General features: G+C 37.0%; 1 protein-coding gene across 1 annotated transcript; it reads left to right on the top strand.

Annotated features, from left to right (window-relative positions):
• The first annotated feature begins 881 nt into the window (after positions 1 to 881).
• Positions 882 to 18,118, top strand: LOC103720379 (mitochondrial import inner membrane translocase subunit Tim13-like). Its single transcript, XM_008810050.3, has 2 exons — positions 882 to 1,078; positions 17,731 to 18,118. Exons 1-2 carry the CDS (start codon positions 959 to 961, stop codon positions 17,878 to 17,880), a joined length of 270 nt encoding a protein of 89 aa, XP_008808272.1. The 5' UTR covers positions 882 to 958; the 3' UTR covers positions 17,881 to 18,118.
• The last annotated feature ends 1,385 nt before the right edge of the window (positions 18,119 to 19,503 follow it).

Consider the following 19,503-nt stretch of genomic DNA (forward strand, 5'->3'; position numbering starts at 1 on the left):
TTTCCAGGGACAGCTTGGCCCCTGACATGATAATATTTCTTCTACGAGACTGTGCTTAGCCCAAGATTAGGGCAGAATATATCTAGATAGGGGGTGTATCTTTCACGTGAAAGAAGGATACACCGTCCTTGACACGAATCCGTCATTAGATCATCCACTGATTGCTTTTAAGATCTGTGCAGGTGGATGATGGAGTTTGGATTGCTTTGAGACTTGTGTGGTGGGTAATCTGATGGTGGATTCATGCAAAGGAAGGTGAATCCCTCTTTTGCTCAAACGGTACAACTGTGATCCATCAAGCCCACGGCCCACTCTGTATATCTTGGGCCGCCTCTTAAATAATTTCTTAGCTAAAAGGGTAGCGCATCTGACTGGCTTCATGCATTCGCATTTATCTGACACATAAGATGGATCAATCTTGTTATTCGCATTGGTTCAAGACAAATTTAGAGGAGTGATTTAGGTTGTTTTTGTGTTAGTGTTGATGACCGGCGGCGAACCTACCACGACCTCGACCGAAATGTCAACATGATTCAAACCTGTTATAAATGTCTAGAACCCATATATTTGTCATGGGTGCAAAGATAGACCCATATAACATTTCGAGTTCAGGTTTGTTTCTGGTAATAATGCACAAGAGTAGACTTGATGATATAATTTGTGGCGTATGGAACCAGGCTTCTTTCTAACTGATTCAACTTATCAGCACAAAGTACCCGTTAAGTGCGGGTCAGAAAATATGGGCCTGGCCCAATAGTGGTCCGACTCGTTGGACCTGATTCTAGATTGGTATTTTTGGGCCGAAACCACGGGCTCGGGTCGGATCAGGATGCGACGCGCACCCGCCAACTAGGGTTTTTAATCTTGCTCGTGTTGCCTTCGCCGCCGGGAAGAGAGCGCGCGTGAGAAAGATTTTTGTGAAGACTACTTAAGAGAGTCAAAGCCGAAAGTCGAGCTAATGGATTCCTTCTCATCATCGTCGACGTCGTCGAACGGCTCGTCGGGGCAGTCCACGGAGGTTCTGATGGACCAGCTCAAGGCTCAGCTCGCTCAGGCCTACGCCGAAGAGTTCTTGGAGGTCCATGAACTCCTCAACCCCTCTCCTCTCGAGCCCTCTAGTAGATGAGCTTTTAATGTCTTTCAGCTGTTTCTACGTCTACTATTGTCTCTTGAGACCAATTTTGACCCAAATATGATTGGAAACGTAGGACGAGCCATTGGAATCGAGAGTGCTTGTGTTTTAGTCTTCCCGCCCACTTTTATTTGGATGAATTTGATACCAGAGTAGAATCTTTTACCGATAAAAGCTAATATAGCAGTCAGAACTTATATTTCTATTCTCAGTGCTTGTATTGGTGAGTTGGTGGCAGTTCGAGTTTACGAAGGGGTGGGATCATGGGTTTAATGTCCCATAATTTTTGGATAGATCCCTTGTTTCCTCGTGCATTTAAAAATTTATCTGTTTGTCACTCAGGTTCTTTGTTTTAGTTGTATGCAACATGTGAGGTGGTAGGTCCATGTTGGTCTAACTTGTGAACCTAGTTTTGGTCGTCAAAAACTCTTATATCGATTATGTTTGGTGCATTGGTATATCTTTATCAAGAAAATTGTTTGTGTGATTCTTTAAAATGCATTTTCAGAAAGTTGATTATGATTGTATTTTTGATGCAAAAAACCTGTATAAGGAGGAGTAGCTTAACACATTTGATTTTCATAAAACTATGTACTACAATGAATTCTTTTAGCTGAACCATATACCTCAGATTCTCTCTTTTTCTAAGTTACATATTCTTCTATTCTATTGATCCTGTTGTCTTTCATCATTTGGCCTCAAAGCTTAAGATATGTTTCACCATTATTTGACTGCTATTGCACTAAGAAAATGCTTATAACAAGACGGATAGTGCAGTTCCTAGTTACAGTACTCCATACATGATTTTCAAAGAGAAAGGAAAACGATAAGGATAAGTGTATGAATGCTTGCTACATATACATAGATCATGTGACATGCATAAGAATCAGTTTAAACTGTCATCTTTGTCATCCATGACTCTTCTTGCTCGGGAGGTCGTGTACTTCACTTTTACTCTAGTTTATCTTGTGCTGCCCACTTCCAATTTGGTGTATCAGTTGCTTATTTATGTTTTCTGCATGGTATGTCATACCGGCTCTAACCGGATGGCACAGGGCGTACCGTACCGGTTGGGTGCCGGTATCCGGTACGGATGGCGTATCGACGTTCGGTACACCAAAAAAAAATTTATATCGTACTGTACTGATGCTGTACTAGCATGGCACTGGTATGAGGTCCGGTACCGAGACGGCGAACCTCGATTTTCTGGATTAGCATCTAACTCAAAGGGTCCATGTTGTATCATTATCAGCAAGTTAGTTACACATCAGATACACATATTATCAAATTCTTCTACCTTTCGTAGATTGTTGGACAGTTGGAGAGTTGGAATCTTCCAACAATACATTTGGCCCACCATAATAACATTATATGAAGGCTTTTGTTCTTTCCAACGATTGATCACGGATGTAGCTGTAAAAATAATTTTGCAAAGTATCATGATTCTTATGTTTTTAAGTTAATTTTGAGTTTAGATGAGAATTTTCACAATGTTTATAATATATAATTAATAAGGTTCACAATGTTCAAAATTTGTATCCATGTGACACTACTATTTAGATCTAGGATGTTTTTAGTTTTTGGACACACCTTTCGGTGAATTATTTGGACTCATATTATTCAAGTTATGGTTATTTCTACTTATATTGTGCAGTGCATCCATGCACTTTAAGTAATCATCTGCTTGTCACTTGACAAAAAGTAACATGGTACTTATGGAGTGATGCATGCAACTTGATTTATAGGAGCACCATCATAAAAGATCTGAAAGCTCAAAATGGGATGAGTAAGAGTGGTATTAGGGCTTCGAAGGCACAACCTGGTCTTGAGCCTGATGTCAAATCCTTTAAAAGTAAATTCCTTTTTTTTTCCTTTTTGTTATCCTGGACAGCCTCCTTGTCACAACCAACTCTCATCATGTGCCTCTTCCTATTGTCTGTTCTCTCTTATTCTTGCATAGTCAGCATCCTTTCTTCTTCCTTTCCTCTCCCTTTTGTAGCTAGTTGTCTCCTCTCTCTCTCTCTCTCTCTCTCTTTCTCTCTCCCTCTCTCTCTTTTTGATTGCTGTTTCTATTCCTTGCAGGATAATGTCCTGAAGTTAACTAAGGGACCCTTAGGTCTTAGTTTGCTAGATTATTTCTTTCATTGAGATTGTCTGCCCTTGCTATCTTCTTCTTCTTCCTCTGTTCTTCTGTCTTTCCACCTGGTTGTTTGATTGAGTGACATGACAAAGTTGTTGGCCATCGTATCTACATGAGGTTTGGAAGACTGCATGAACGCCATCTAGAGTGGTGGACTTCATTGCCCTCGTAGCACCGTTCCTTGTATTCTCAATTCTCAACTATTGTTTTTCCCCTTTGATCTATTTACTTATCGTTTGAAGTAGTTGGCACATCTCTTTAGTTCTTCAGACTTTTTTGTAACTTTTAATCATGCATACATGCTGCTTGATTGCTTTCTTGCATGCCCTATCTTGTTTATTTCTTGCCCTTCTAGTTTGTTTTTTAATAGTATTTTGGTGCTTGTTGTTTCTTTTAGACATATTTTTGTATGTTGCTTTAACACTTATATATGTTCGATTTTCAGATTTGATGCGTAAGATTCACATATCCTTGATAACTAGGTGACCAACCTAGGTTACTATTTACACTTTAGCTTGGTTTTGCTACCAGATTTTTTGAACTGTTATAATCGGAATGTACAAAATTGCTCTATTGAGGAATTGATATCATGAGCAACTGTATGTAGTTTTTGGAAATGTTGCCCAAGGTGACAAGCCAAGAGGGGGGGTGAATTGGTTTCTTTTTATTTTAACTATCTTACTTGTGTTAAATGATGAGTTAGTGAACTTAAACAAATCACAATACAAACAACAAGAAGTATAGTGGTTCGGTGCTCTCCTTAGCACCTACGTCCACTCCCCAAGCGACCCCTTGGGAATTCACTATAATCCCGCGGATTACAGTTGGATTGTTTTCCGGGCTCACAATCCAAAAACCTTTACACTTTGGTTTTCCGGGTTCACCAAAAACCTATGTTGGTTTTACGGGCTCACCAACGAACCTATACAATTGGTTTACGGGTTCACCAACAACCTACGTTGGTTTTACGGGCTTACCAACAACCTATGTTGGTTTTACGGGCTCACCAACGAACCTTTACAATTGGTTTTCCGGGTTCACCAATCAACCTATTCCGTTGGTTTTGTGGGCTAACCAACTAACCTTTACAAGTAGTTTAATAAACAAAGGAAGAAGATTTAAACTCCTAGATGAGCAAATATAACAATATAATCTACAAAGAAGAGTTTAGAGAATATTTATCGCTTGATGTGACTTCTCTCTTCTTTGTCAAGGATGCTTCACTCTTCAAGGGTGGATGGAGCTCTTGATGACTCTTTGAATCTGCTCAACCACTTTCTTTTGATTCTTGAATGAAGCACTTGGATGAAGCTTGCCTTGCTAGGGTTCTCTCTTGAATGCACTTGATGTATTTTCCAAAGCTTGCTTCCTCTGATGAATACTCTCTCTTAAATACTTCTCCAACCTCCAAATAGTCCTTCCTGACCGTTGGATTGAAGAAACTAGCCGTTTATAGCCGTTGGGAGTCCAAAAAGCACTTCTGCACAACTAGCCGTTATGCTTCTGCCCATGCTTGGGTCGGCTCAACCTGTCCTTGGGTCGACCCAACTTTCACTTGGGTCGACTCAAACATTCCTTGGGTCGACCCTCTCAGAATCCACAGAAACTTGAAATTCAGCCTTCCTTCACTTGGGTCGACCCAACCTTTCTTTGGGTCGACTCAAGGTTCAGTTGGGTCGACTCAACTTCTTCTTGGGTCGACCCTAACAGGGTTTCCAGAGAACCTTTTCTGTCTTCTGTTCTGTCTTGCCTTTGGGTCGACCCTCTCAGGGTTTGGGTCGACTCAAGCTTGGGTCGACTCAACTACTTCTTGGGTCGACCCTCTCAGTAAATCCAGAGAACCATTTTTCTGTCTTGTTTTGAGGATCTTGATCCTTGGGTCGACTCATGCTTTCCTTGGGTCGACCCAACTCACTGTTCATCTTTGCCATTTTTGCAGAAGTGTGCCAAATGTTTTCTTGATGTGCCGGGGTTGACCCAATCATCCTTTGGGTCGACTCAATCCACACTTTGCTGCATCTCAAGGTTAGATTCATTCAAATGAACAATGAAATGTATCTATATCAATTAATACAAAATATACTGAGAGTAATAAACTTATAAATGAAGTATCGATTTAACTTATAACATACTCTAGATAATTGCTTGTTAATCATCAAAATAACACTATCATCCTCTATCTCCCCCTTTTTGATGATTACAAAATAAAGAGTATGAGCCTATTGATACTTATCTTAAATTCAGTTTTTGAAAGGGTTTAACTTGCTGAATTTCAACTTTTCATATATAAGAGTGAAGTCTCCCCCTATATCATTTAAATGTTGCCAATTTGACTTTTTGTGTTACTCCCCCTTTCATTTATAATTCATTAAAGATGAAACTCCAAAAATTTGAGATAAAACATGAGTTTCAGGTTATGTATCGAGGTGTGAAAGGTGCGTGCCAAATTCTGAATTTATGTGTGCCAAATTCTGAAATTTGATATAAATTGTTGAGTTGAACATTTTCATTGTTGCAAATTGCTCCCCCTTGGATGTATATGCTTTCCTATATGATTTTCAATTTGTTTTACAAATTATTTTACTTTCTTTCTTTACTTCTCCCCTTATTACTCTTTCTTTACTTCTCCCCCCTTTTGTTACTCTATTTACTTTTATCTTTACTTCTCCCCTATTTACTCTTTCCTTACTTCTCCCCCTTTTTGTTATCATCAAATAGGTACATGGGAAAAGATGCAATAACAACCATTCAAACTTCATTGATCAAAATAGGAACATTTTAGTACAATCATGCCAAAAACAAAAGCAAATACAATGTTCCTCAATCAAGGTTCAAAATACATGATCAACACAAAATACATATGAGAACTAGATACATATCCTAGGCTCTAAACAAGATCGTGAGACTCTCCCGGATCGCTTGGCTACGGCTCTCTTGGGTCCCATTTCTCCAAGATATTGAAGTAATCTACTGTTTGGAGATGATTGGAGAAGATTTGAGAGTGGGGAATAGGGTTTTCGGAAGAGGACAAAGGGTAAACAGTGCCCTAGATAGCTCACGGGTCCCCCTTTTAACAGTGGGGTCCCGACGTTGGGTCGACTCAAAAATTTTCTTGGGTCGACTCAACGTTGGGTCGACCCTATTCTGGGTTGGGTCGACCCAAGTTCAGAAATTTTTCTTTTCTCTTTCTTTTCGCTTCAAATAATTTTTCTTGCTTCAAATCCTTACAAATTCTTTCTGGGACAATGATACATGAGTAAGGAATCTATAGATTACAAGTTTGACTCATGTTTCATGGGTTTTTAGAAATGGGAGGAATGTATCATGAGACTGCTTGCTCCCTTTTATATCTCTTCAATAAAAAGGATCACATATGCCTAATTTCCTCCTTAGCGTGCAGACTCTATCTTCACTCAAGGGTTTTGTGAATATGTGAGCTAATTGTTTTTCAGTACATATATGCTCAATACATATGTTTCCATTTTGCACATGATCCCTAATAAAATGCTATCTTATTTCTATGTGTTTGGCTTTAGAAATGAGACATTTAAGATGTGAGCCAAAAGAAATCTCTAAATGTAGATTCCAAAGATATTTTTTTTTTCAAATCAAGTGTAGATGGAATCTTTTTCAAGTTATTTCAAGGAGTATCAAGAATAATATTCAAAGAAGGTACGAATGAAAATTCAACACCTTTATATATATATATATATTAAGTATATAGCAAGATGAGAGCAATCTAATTAATTTTCAGAGTATAGTATAAGAGCAAATAAAGATCAAAACTTATATACTCGAAAAACATAAGATTATGTTGAATCCTTAATTCTTAATGACTTCAAAGTTCTTTCATGATATAAAAGTATTGGGGCATATATACCAAAACATGAATTTATGCAGTGTAGGATACATAAAATTCAAGGCTTTGAAAGTTCTTTTAGAGCTCTCTTAAAAACTTTCTTTTACTCCTTTAAAGATCATAGCATCAAAATCAATTAAAATGAATTGGCTCAGGATTGAAACACTAAAGTGCAAGCCAATAAGAACTCATAAGTAGATTCCAAGATAAATTTTCGAAACTAAGACAGATGGAATCCTTTTCAATTAAATTTTCAGACATAAATGATTTACCGATGAATACAGATGGAAATCCAACTTTCAAAAGATATTCAATGAAGCACAAAGTTTAATACCACTTTACATTTAGTATTCTTTGTCTCATCTTTAGATGCGAATTTATACGATTAAGTTCTATATGATCTCTCACTCTGAAATTTTCTTTCTCCCCTTTAATTAATCATTCCATTTGAGAGTTTAGAGTTTGAAGATAATTTTCAATAAAGAGATTGAGTATTTAAAGCTCCCCCTCAAAAGATGCATTTTCTTTCAAACCTTTTTTTTTGTTCTTCTATAATATCAAGAATGCAGAGTGATCTAGAATTTTTCAAAATTTATAGCAATCACTCTTTTTAATCTTTCAAGAATAAATTATATTTCCTCTTATTTTTTTTTGAATATGTATGGAAATATTAATCAGAAAATAATTCTTTTGAAGCTCAAATTTCTTTCAAAAGTAATTATATTTTCTTTCCTATAAGAATTATTGAAGTGAGTTGAAATATTCTAAGCTTTAGGATCATTAACTCTCTTCTTAAAAATAGCTTTTCTTTTTAATGATAGAAGCATTTAATTATGTAGGAGTGTATATTCAAAATATTAATTTCTTAGTCATAGTTTTTCAGCAATGTATATATGAAGCACCATAAATCTTTTTAATATCAAAATAATATCATATGTTTAGAACCATTTATTTGCAATCAAGATCATTGAAAAACACATCATTTAGACCAATTTCAGTACACTTATAAGATAAAAAATGATATGTTTCAGATGCGTATCGGAGCAAACAACCAAGGTATCCAAAGTAATTCTATTTTTCTTAAACCGTAGTTTTCATCTAGAAATCATATTGAGTTATTCCCCAAAATGATGCAATCATTGAAGTATATAATGAAAGTTACAAAAATGCAACGATAGAAGCATTTTTAAATTAAGTTTAAGCTTTTATCCTTAAGGTGTGTTTTCAAGTGATTGAAACTTCATTTAGCTTTTCACAAGCTTTTTATATACTTTCATTTATCTTGTCATTCATTTCCTCATTTTTGAATTTCTTCCTTTAACCACTCAGTGAATATTCTAATCTTCATTTCTTTTGGTTTTACTTTTCTATGCTCTATACTCTATTTGCTCCCTATCCGGTGGAGTTGGAAGGGGCACGAGGTACTACCACTAGCCTCCCTCTTGTGCCGTCCCTAATATGCCCTACACCGAATAGTTGGGTCAAATAGTGCCGGGTACTACCACTAGCCTCTCCATTGGCACCATCCCTATGATGAACAATATAGAAGGGTTAAAATGTTCACTTCAAACTTTTTCTGTAATTAATTACGGATTTTATCTCTTCCAAAAGGAATGTTCATATTAGTCTCACAAATGTGCCAAATATATTATGCTTGTTTTGCTTTTCCTAAAGATTGGAGTATTTGCCTTTACTTAGATTTTACTTCCCTTGAATAATTGTTCATTTTCTTTTCTTTATCTCTCTTTCTTTTCTTCTTGCTTCCTCTTCTTCTTTGTCTTTAGGAAGCTTTTGAATTTTTCGGTGTTTGGGTATGGGTCCTTGTTTTCATCACCGAATTCTTCATTTGTTGTTCTTTCTTCCGGATTGGGAGATTCAACATCTTTTTCTGCAGGCTCACTGTTAGTGTGTAATTGAAGCACATGTGAGCTAATCTAAATTTTGTCATAAATATTTTCTAAAGTATCCCAGATTTCCTTAGCAGATAAGCATGCAGAGATTTTATTAAATTCAGTTTCATGGATAGCACAATATAGTATGTTCATAGCATTAGCATTCAATTGTGCTAAGTCTTTTTCATTAATAGTATGAGAGAGTGAGTGAGGGCCTCTAGTAACAATGTACCATAATTCATAGTCTAAAGCTTGAATGAATATCCTCATCCTAGCTTTCCAGTATGTGTAGTTTGTGCCATTAAATAGAGGTGGTCTATTTGTGGATTGCCCCTCACTCATAGAACATCCCACTTGGGTTGTCATGATCTTTAACTCTTGATTGTGAGATCAATGAGTACTATTGGAGCACCTTGCTCTGATACCACTTGTTGCCCAAAGTGACAAGCCAAGAGGGGGGGTGAATTGGTTTTTTTTTATTTTAACTATCTTACTTGTGTTAAATGATGAGTTAGTGAACTTAAACAAATCACAATACAAACAACAAGAAGTATAGTGATTCGGTGTTCTCCTTAGCACCTACGTCCACTCCCCAAGCGACCCCTTGGGAATTCACTATAATCCCGCGGATTACAGTTGGATTGTTTTCCGGGCTCACAATCCAAAAACCTTTACACTTTGGTTTTCCGGGTTCACCAAAAATCTATGTTGGTTTTACGGGCTCACCAACAACCTACGTTGGTTTTACGGGCTTACCAACAACCTATGTTGGTTTTACGGGCTCACCAACGGACCTTTACAATTAGTTTTCCGGGTTCACCAATCAACCTATTCCGTTGGTTTTGTGGGCTAACCAACCAACCTTTACAAGTAGTTTAATAAACAAAGGAAGAAGATTTAAACTCCTAGATGAGCAAATATAACAATATAATCTACAAAGAAGAGTTTAGAGAATATTTATCGCTTGATGTGACTTCTCTCTTCTTTGTCAAGGATGCTTCACTCTTCAAGGGTGGATGGAGCTCTTGATGACTCTTTGAATCTGCTCAACCACTTTCTTTTGATTCTTGAATGAAGCACTTGGATGAAGCTTGCCTTGCTAGGGTTCTCTCTTGAATGCACTTGATGTATTTTCCAAAGCTTGCTTCCTCTGATGAATACTCCCTCTTAAATACTTCTCCAACTTCCAAATAGTCCTTCCTGACCGTTGGATTGAAGAAACTAGCCGTTTATAGCCGTTGGAAGTCCAAAAAGCACTTCTGCACAACTAGCCGTTATGCTTCTGCCCGTGCTTGGGTCGGCTCAACCTGTCCTTGGGTCGACCCAACTTTCACTTGGGTCGACTCAAACATTCCTTGGGTCGACCCTCTCAGAATCCACAGAAACTTGAAATTCAGCCTTCCTTCACTTGGGTCGACCCAACCTTTCTTTGGGTCGACTCAACTTCTTCTTGGGTCGACTCAACTTCTTCTTGGGTCGACCCTAACAGGGTTTCCAGAGAACCTTTTCTGTCTTCTGTTCTGTCTTGCCTTTGGGTCGACCCTCTCAGGGTTTGGGTCGACTCAAGCTTGGGTCGACTCAACTACTTCTTGGGTCGACCCTCTCAGTAAATCCAGAGAACCATTTTTCTGTCTTGTTTTGAGGATCTTGATCCTTGGGTCGACTCATGCTTTCCTTGGGTCGACCCAACTCACTGTTCATCTTTGCCATTTTTGCAGAAGTGTGCCAAATGTTTTCTTGATGTGCCGGGGTCGACCCAATCATCCTTTGGGTCGACTCAATCCACACTTTGCTGCATCTCAAGGTTAGATTCATTCAAATGAACAATGAAATGTATCTATATCAATTAATACAAAATATACTGAGAGTAATAAACTTATAAATGAAGTGTCGATTTAACTTATAACATACTCTAGATAATTGCTTGTTAATCATCGAAATAACACTATCATCCTCAGGAAAGTATAATTAAACAAAGATTAAAAGAAAATGATGGCATTCCGAGGGCCAATTTGTTTTTGTGCTAAAGATGTTAAAAGGAGGCTTTCTTCTTACTCAGGCAATGAATATAAAAACAAAGAGACAAGTGGAAAATTTTTCTATGATTTTCATTAACTTGGAAAAAACTTATTATAGAGACCCAGAAAGGTAATTTCATGGGCTTTATGAAGGCAAGGTGTTTATATATTGTAACTTGACATTATAGAATATGTTGGATTGGTGACAAGCTTTAGTTATAGGTCTGGTAGTATGTTACAATTGGTGTAGTACAATTGGTGTATTTCTAGTCATAGTGGGTTGATTTACAGCATACATCAGCACTAAGCCTATGTCTTTTACTCTAATTTGAGATGAACTGGTGGCAAATATTCAAGAAAATATACCATGGTGTATGTCGTTTGCAGATATTGTGGTGTTACTTGGTAAGAAAAGGACTTATTATGTGCTAAATGGATTTGTGGAAGAAAGCTTTGGAGGAAGAGGGCTTAAAATCAATAGAATAAAGAGCATATGCAATGTAGTTATAGTGAAAATAAAAATAGAGGATAAGGCTAAGATCAAGATATGATGAATAAGGGACACCTCAGAGAAATAAATTTCGTTATGTTGGATCTATTATATGAAGTAATAGATTGATAAATAAAGATGTATTGAGTAGAATTATAGTTGGTTGGATGAATTGGAGAGATATTCTAGCGATTCACATATACTTTGGTGACTCTAGAAAAAAATTATAAAATGACAAGAAGCCTTAAATGTATGATTTAGTTTTTTGGACAATATCTAGGTTTCAAGAGAACAAGTTGAATGTAGTGGAATAAAAAGTTGAGATGGATGCATGATAAATATAGGAAGCACAAAAAAAGAAATGAGTAGATTTGAGGAGTTGATAGGGTTGCACAAGTTTAGGACACAATTATGGGGAAACAATTAAGATGGTATGGGTTTGTAAGATAGAAATTTTAGGGTGGCTCTTATAAGGAGGGATTTTTTAATCTTTGTTGAAGGATATAGGAAGAAAAGGGAAAGACCTAAGGAATCATAGATACAGTTGTGGAAAAGGATATGTAAAACTATTGAACAACATTAGAGGTAACCCTAAGTAGGAATACTTGGCAACTAAAATATTCATGTAGCTGACACTAAATAGTTGGGACAGGTGTTGATATTTATGATTATTTTGAGAAATTATTACTTCTCAAAATTTTAAGCTTGTAATGAATCCCTTGGATCTGTAGATTTTTAAAGTTAATTTGGAGAACAACAATGCCTAAAGCCTGGTTCAAAAGTTTCTGTTCATCAAAAACAATCCCTAAAATCATTTTAAGTTATTAAAGTTAAATCTGACCAGTAGGTTTGTAAAGTTAATTTGGAGAACAGCAATGCTTGAAGCCAGGTTCAAAATTTTGAGTTCATCAAAAACAGCCTCTAAAATTGTTCTAGGTTATTAAAGTTAAGTCTCACCAGATAGTAGGAGGAACGCTGAGGTTGCATTCGGTTCAGGCATGAGATGGCATAAGGCTTAGAGTAAGATTTATGCCTGCCAAACAGAAGGTAGGCATAACCAAGAAATAGTTATGTTGGTCTAACTTGCTTATGCCAGGCATAACTGTTCTAAGGGAGGGCTGTCATAAGGTATTCCTTGGCATAAAGACACATTTTGTGCCTACTTTTTATGTTTTTATGGGGAAAAAATCATCATTCAAAAGTTATTCTAAAAAAGGTACCTTTTGCTATTAAAAAGTGGAACCAAACAAGAATTGGCATGACTATTCCTATAGGTATAAATTTTACTATTCCCATTTTTCTTATTCCCAAAACTAATGCAGCCTTAGGTATCAAGTTACTAAAATTCTAGGGAACAGAAAACATGCTTCAGTCTCATTATTTTTTCATGTAATAACTTATATCCAGAAAACAAAAATTCAGGTATAAAGGAATCATTAATACCAATATAAGAGGATATGAAAACAAAAGGTAGTCATAAAAGTAAGCAAAAGGGCCGCAAGTTATTGATAGAATTGAAACTACTGAACAGTTAATTAAAAAGACCGTGACTATAACAAAGATCCAATGGAATGGAGGAAGAAAAATTAAGGGAAAAGAATAAGATATTACTGAAATATGAAATTTTCTGCTCAGGACGGCACTTACAGTCTCCCATGCATTTCACAGAAATGACAGATTTTGGAAAAAGAAGCAAAGGAGAGTAAAAGATGTTAGAGAGAACACAAAGCCTTTATAAGTTGAGAGTTTTCAGCAGGATTCTCATTTAAAACACTAGAATCTTTTATATGTTTTTGGCATTTTTTGCAGAAGGGCATTAGGAGACAACAAAGGAAAAGATGGCTGGCAGTCAAGGAGAAAAAATGGAGAGGGGTGCCGGCTGGAGAGAAATAAGTGAGAAAGGTGTATAGGAGTCCAATGCTCGAGAAGGGGAATATTGCCAAAAGGGGAGAGGAAAAGAGACTAGGCTGCCAGAGATATATGCAACATCAGTCCCCTTGTTAAGTTGTGGCTTTAGAGCCCTTAGATCACCTTAAACAGCATTAATATTGACCATTAGATAATATTATGATGGTGCTCCTTCTTGCCACATCATAAGTCATGCAATGCTTTTTAAATAATCATGTGACAAGCATGTGACAACTTATGTGGGTGTGGATCCTTCACATAACAGGTAAAAGTAAAACGAGCATAAATCATGAAATATGAGTTCAGATGGTGATTTGAAAAATATGTTGGAAACCTATCAACACCCTGGTTCAAATGGCAACTAGTCTAATGCCAAAATTGGAAAATGAACTTAATAAACAGACAAAAGAAATGGAATAAAAGCTAAACCGAACTCTGCTGTGCTAGAGATGCAGTAGGACCTTGACCGTATATGGCAAATCCTTATCTACTAAAAGCATAGAAATGTCAGTTCAAATCTAAGCTTATTACTATATGTATTAGTTGTTTACCTTTAGTAACATAAAAGACATTTGTCTCATTCCCTGTTTGACTTAAGCCGCCAGCCACCTAGATTACCAAGAGTAAACTTAAAATTGCTGATTTTTTCTGAAAAAAATGGCGTACTTGGAATGCACATAAAATTGCCTTGGCTATAGATGAGATGGAAATTTGTCAAATTTGTATCAGAAATAGTGTATAGTTATCTGCTGTTGTTTTTTCATGCACGAAGCTTTTCCTATATTATAATTTTTAGGTTTCCACTGGGAGGATCTAATCCTTGTACCCTTTATCCTTTTTTCTTTTTGGTGGTAAGATGGGTGGTAGGCCCAATTTTGTTCATATAATTCAAAAGTTATATTTGACTGTTTTTGATATATCATTTGAGAAATTCTCATTCCAAAGTTCAGCTTCTCTGTTTTGTGCACCACTTAGCTAATGTATTGATTTCTTTAGCTCGTGGTGTCATGACAGAGTAATGGGTGGTTTTGCTATCGATATGTCTTAAACTTGGACAAGAAGAGAACATTGAGGGTTATTGATCTTCTATTAAATGAACTCGATCAATTTTGTACTGTCAGTGAGGACAATGCAGTTAATGCGAGCAACTACCTCCTGCAGTGTAGTCATGCAAGTGACCAGTGCCTTTTGGATCATGTAGAAAATCTGCAGTGGAGAACTGAAATTTCTGTGACCTCGTATAGCATTAATTATGCAGTAACCTGTTCTTAGCTTGGTCCTACTAGTGAAAGTAATATAGTTTGTGATATTTAGGGCCTTACAATTCTTAATTCAAGATAACCAACCTGGCCTAGATAGCATTTAGCCAAAATAAAAAAGGCTTGATGCATGTGTTTTTTTATTGGAGGTTTTGTGGCTTAATAAGCTAAACAACAAGAAAGTTTTGAAGTGTGTTGCCTTGATTCTTAAGATTGTGTCTTCATTATCCTGCATGGAAATTTATCTCCCACACAATTATATCAAGTCTTTGTTTGGTTTGATCAAGAACTGGATGACATCAATGAGTGACTCATGCAAGTTCTCGTACTTTGGGCACTGAGAGGGGTGACTTGGACTTTCAATAAAAAGAATCCTAATAAGTTAGTATTATATAACACGCCTTACACAGGAAGATGTTAATTTCTTTAATGGCCTTTATTCTAAAAAGGTTCTTTCAAGGCCCTTTTGCTTTACATGTTGCCACCATGAAGAGTCTAGACTAGATTGTAGGCATGTATTCTTTGGCTTGAGTGATGTTAAGTTTGAGTTGGTGATCTTCTGAATCCCTTCACAGGCTTTGGAACCTGTGAGAATAAAATTGACAAATCTGGAATATTTTTCCTATCTTGCTACCTAGAACTTACCTCTAAGCTTTCACATACTGGAGCCATCCCTCCTGAATTGCTCCTTGTGAAGTCTATAAAAAGGAGTTTAATATGAAAGCCTGATGCAATAATGCAACCATCGAATGCCCAAGCATCCATATTCTGTTATGTTTGTAATGGCTATCCTACCCTAGGTAGAATATTTGGAATTTGTTGATTAACATCCTAGTAATTGGCATTGAACGTTGCCATAAGCTACATGAGCAATGATGGGAAGTTTGAGTATAAATCCCTGGATCAGACCTTTCTGGTGCAAGTTTCAAAATATTTGTGAGATCTTGAACAGCACAGAGCATTAAATTAGAAGAAAATGTATATTTTTGGTCAGATTTTTCCCTTAGCATTTGTTTGTTATCCATTAACCAGTATAGCAAAACAGGTGGTAGTAATGCATTCCCTCGACCAAACAGACCTGCTTAACTGTAAAGAAAAGGGAAATTTGGAAATGATCCTATAACCAGAGTCATAAAGGCTTATAAGTATGAATTTATTCATAGTAAAATAATTCCTCCTTTTGGTAGTTATGGTTATGCAATCCTTATTCCAGTCTTGAGAGTTTGTAAAATTTTATAGATTTAAAGCTTCATAGATGACTTTTTCTTCATAATACGTCAAAATAATCTCTAGAAATATCTTGGGAGACCAGTAGGTCATGAGCATTTGTTTGGGCCAACTTCTTGGTATTTTATATTATTCTGCCTTGTTAGTATTTTGTTATGATGATTGATGTGGCCTCTTACTTGGAAGCCACAGCATGCACCTTTGCTTACGGTGCATAAGTTTTCTGTTGGTTATAGCGCAGCAATGATAAAACCAAAACTTATATTTTGGATTTCGATCTTCATTCTATATTTAGAAGAGTGCATCTACCATCCTGGAAAATGAATGTGAGCTATGTAATTGTAAATGTAAAGAGTTAGAGATAGTTCATCATATACAAGGCTTAGTATGAATTCCATGATCAAACAAGTGTGAGGAGAAGTATGATGTCATAAACAAATTGACATGGTCTTTGGTTTTAGAACACTCACCATAAACTATTCAGATTCGTGTCTGGGCAACACGTTTTTATTTGTGCTGTGAGAATATCATGTTCTAACTTGTTCTGGCACAAGAACCAAGGCCATAATGCAATCTTTGCATGTTGTTGATCCTTTATCATAAGTTCAGAAAATAACACTCTACAACTTGGTAATTGATGGGGTTATGGAATAGACATCTTAATTGATGCACGCAATATCTTCCATTCTTTCATTTCATATCACATTTGAAATGGTATTTGGTTTCATAACACCAACCATAAGCTGTTAATATTTGTGGCTCGGCAATATGATTTATTTGTGTTATGAGAGTGTCATGTTTTGATTTGTGATGGCACAAATACAAAGATAATAAAGTGATCCTCATGTAATCAATTATTTACTATAGGTTGAGAAATACGTATAGACACTCTTCAATGTCTTGTAGTTGATATATTCTTGGAATGCACATCTTAATTTATGCATGCCAATATGTTTCATTCATTTCATATGGGATTACACAGAACATCTTTCTGGTATTTCTTATAGATCATAAACTTGGTCAATAGGGTTATCAAACCAAAAGCCATTGGTATAGTAATATTGGCAGCTTATTTGTTTGTCAGTCTTAAACAGTTTACTTTCTTTGGGAAGACAAGCTCCTGTGGAATTCTTTGAGAGGACATATTTTACTTTAGATGATTATTGTTGACTTAATTCATATTTGCATTGTTGACTTCATGAATATTTGCTTAGTATGGTTGGGCCCATTCATTTTTGTTTCAGACTTCATTAGTATTTGTGTTTGCCTGTTATTATTGTTCAAAAGATTTCATTGATGAGTACTGGAATTAAATGCCTATGCACAATCTACCAGAAGCACAACCATTACGCTTTGTCCAAACCTTTACTCTGGAAATCCTAATGTTGCCAAGCGATGCTGTTAAGGCTTAACCACGACGTAATGGCATATTGTTCTTCTGTACAAGTTTTTGTGCTATGTTACATGTATTTTGCATCCATGCACCAATTAAAGGACCAAAATGCCTTTTCCTGTACCATATAATCCCAACAGAAAAACAAGAGCACATTCTTTTTTGTTTCCAATATGAGGAGATTTTTTGAATGCTCTGAAGCTTAGATGTTCCCCTGCATAGACACAGACATGGCACTCAAAACTTAGTAGAAAAGTTATATTAAATATGTTCCTTGCTAAATGAACGAAGTTTTATCACAATATGTCAATGTCTTATGGCTGCAAGTGATTAAATCGAATTTTAATGCTCTCTAGTTGCTGATATTTGCAATTAGCGATTCATCTAACTATTAGTTTGTTTCATATTACAGACTGTGAGGAGCAAGTGCTTTGCAAAATGCATTACGAAGCCTGGAACAAGCTTAAGTGGGAGTGAGAGCAGTTGCATCTCCCGTTGTGTGGATCGATACATTGAGGCAACTGGCATCATCAGCCGAGCTCTTTTCAGTTCCCCTCGTTAACTTTAGATATTTCAAGAGATGGTCACTCTAAACGACTTCAGGCAGTCTCTAGAGGAGGAGCTTGGCGGCTTATCTGCTTTTTATGACTGCACACAAATCCTGGTTATCAAAATATGCAAATTTGATTTTGTTAACTTCATGGATTCTCTTCTGGGCTAACTTGAGAAAGAGGGAGGGGCAACTCTTTTCTCACCATTCTGGGCACCAATATATATATATTTTTTTTTGCTTAAGAAAAGGAGAAGGGGGGGGAGGAAGGGACAAGCCCACCCCTGCGTAACAGTCCCTACTGGATCCCCATCCCGCCAGGAGAATGCTCGATGCGGGCAGAAATGACCATATGGTGGGCACCCCGGCCGGTTTTACTCATACCCTCCCCACCCGTGGGCTTGGCTCGGTTACTCCTTTGGGCTCCGACACGAATACCACTTGTGAGTACGTCACATCTGGCACCACGAGGCTACAGCAGAGCGATACGCCCTTCTAGACCCCGTGTCCGAGCAGGGAGCATCCGGTCTCTACAATTTAATCGACGTCTGTGCATTTCGAACTCCGAACCATTTAGTTGGAAGTAAGGCCACGCTTTTACTAGGCTATCATCTCAGTGGGCACCAATATTTTTTGCAGCAATATTTGGACTCATTTTTGGGGCACCAATCTGACCCTATATCTAAGTTTATATTTCATGTTTTGTTCGGTAGAAACTCTAGTCAGTCTGAATTGCATGTTGCAGGCCACAGAATTTAACTTCAAGGGTTCAACTCCGACTAAAGTCGCCATCAGGGGTTCTTCGATTCTGGGAAAAAACAGCTAGAGGTATTGGGATTTACAAGGCATGCAAAATCTGGCTTGGAGATGGTTTCCATTATAGAAAACATTTTTACCAGAAGCTCCTTGAGCAGCCAACTCCCTACAAATGTGATGCGCCTGAAACTCCTAAATGGTTCTTTTAATGTGCCAGATATCTCGTAGCATAGGATTGACATTGTTGTTCATTAGCTCCCTCTCATTGACCCGATTAATTACAGTGAGGGAATCTCGCTCCACAAGAATTCCTGTTGGGTTGAACACAGCAGCACAGCCATGCCATGTCCAAACCTCTCTTCTGCACCAACGAAGCCATCCTGTTCTTACCAAAATGAAGCCATTCTGTGGAGAATAAAGGTTCCTTTAGGGAACGGTGCCTTCAGTCCTCTCTCTAGCGAGAAGGCGAGGTGGGTACATCAGAAATCACCAGCGACTTCTATATATGGCTTCTAGTATAACCTATAGAACCCAATATTGGCGACCAATGTTAATTCCTTTTTGTCTCAAGGATATTCCATAAATAGGATTTTGAGGATCCAAACAATACCATCAATTTGTCTTTTGGATTTTATTTTTCTTTTTTTTTGATATGAAAGGAGGCACAGCTGCCCATTTTATTACTGGGGGAAGATGATATTTACAAGGGGGAAGATGGTGGGGAAGGTAAAGAATTTACACAGTATTTGATTTGTCTTTCAAAATTCATAAGTATTCTGCCGCAAAATTTACATAATTTTAATCTGGTGGTTGTCTTTTCCAAGCTTGGCACTTTATTTTTTATTGAAAAAAGTATTATCAACTCTTGCCTTTCCTAAT

The sequence above is a fragment of the Phoenix dactylifera genome, chromosome 2 (assembly GCF_009389715.1).
Source record: "Phoenix dactylifera cultivar Barhee BC4 chromosome 2, palm_55x_up_171113_PBpolish2nd_filt_p, whole genome shotgun sequence".
In the NCBI taxonomy this organism is placed as follows: Eukaryota; Viridiplantae; Streptophyta; class Magnoliopsida; order Arecales; family Arecaceae; genus Phoenix; species Phoenix dactylifera.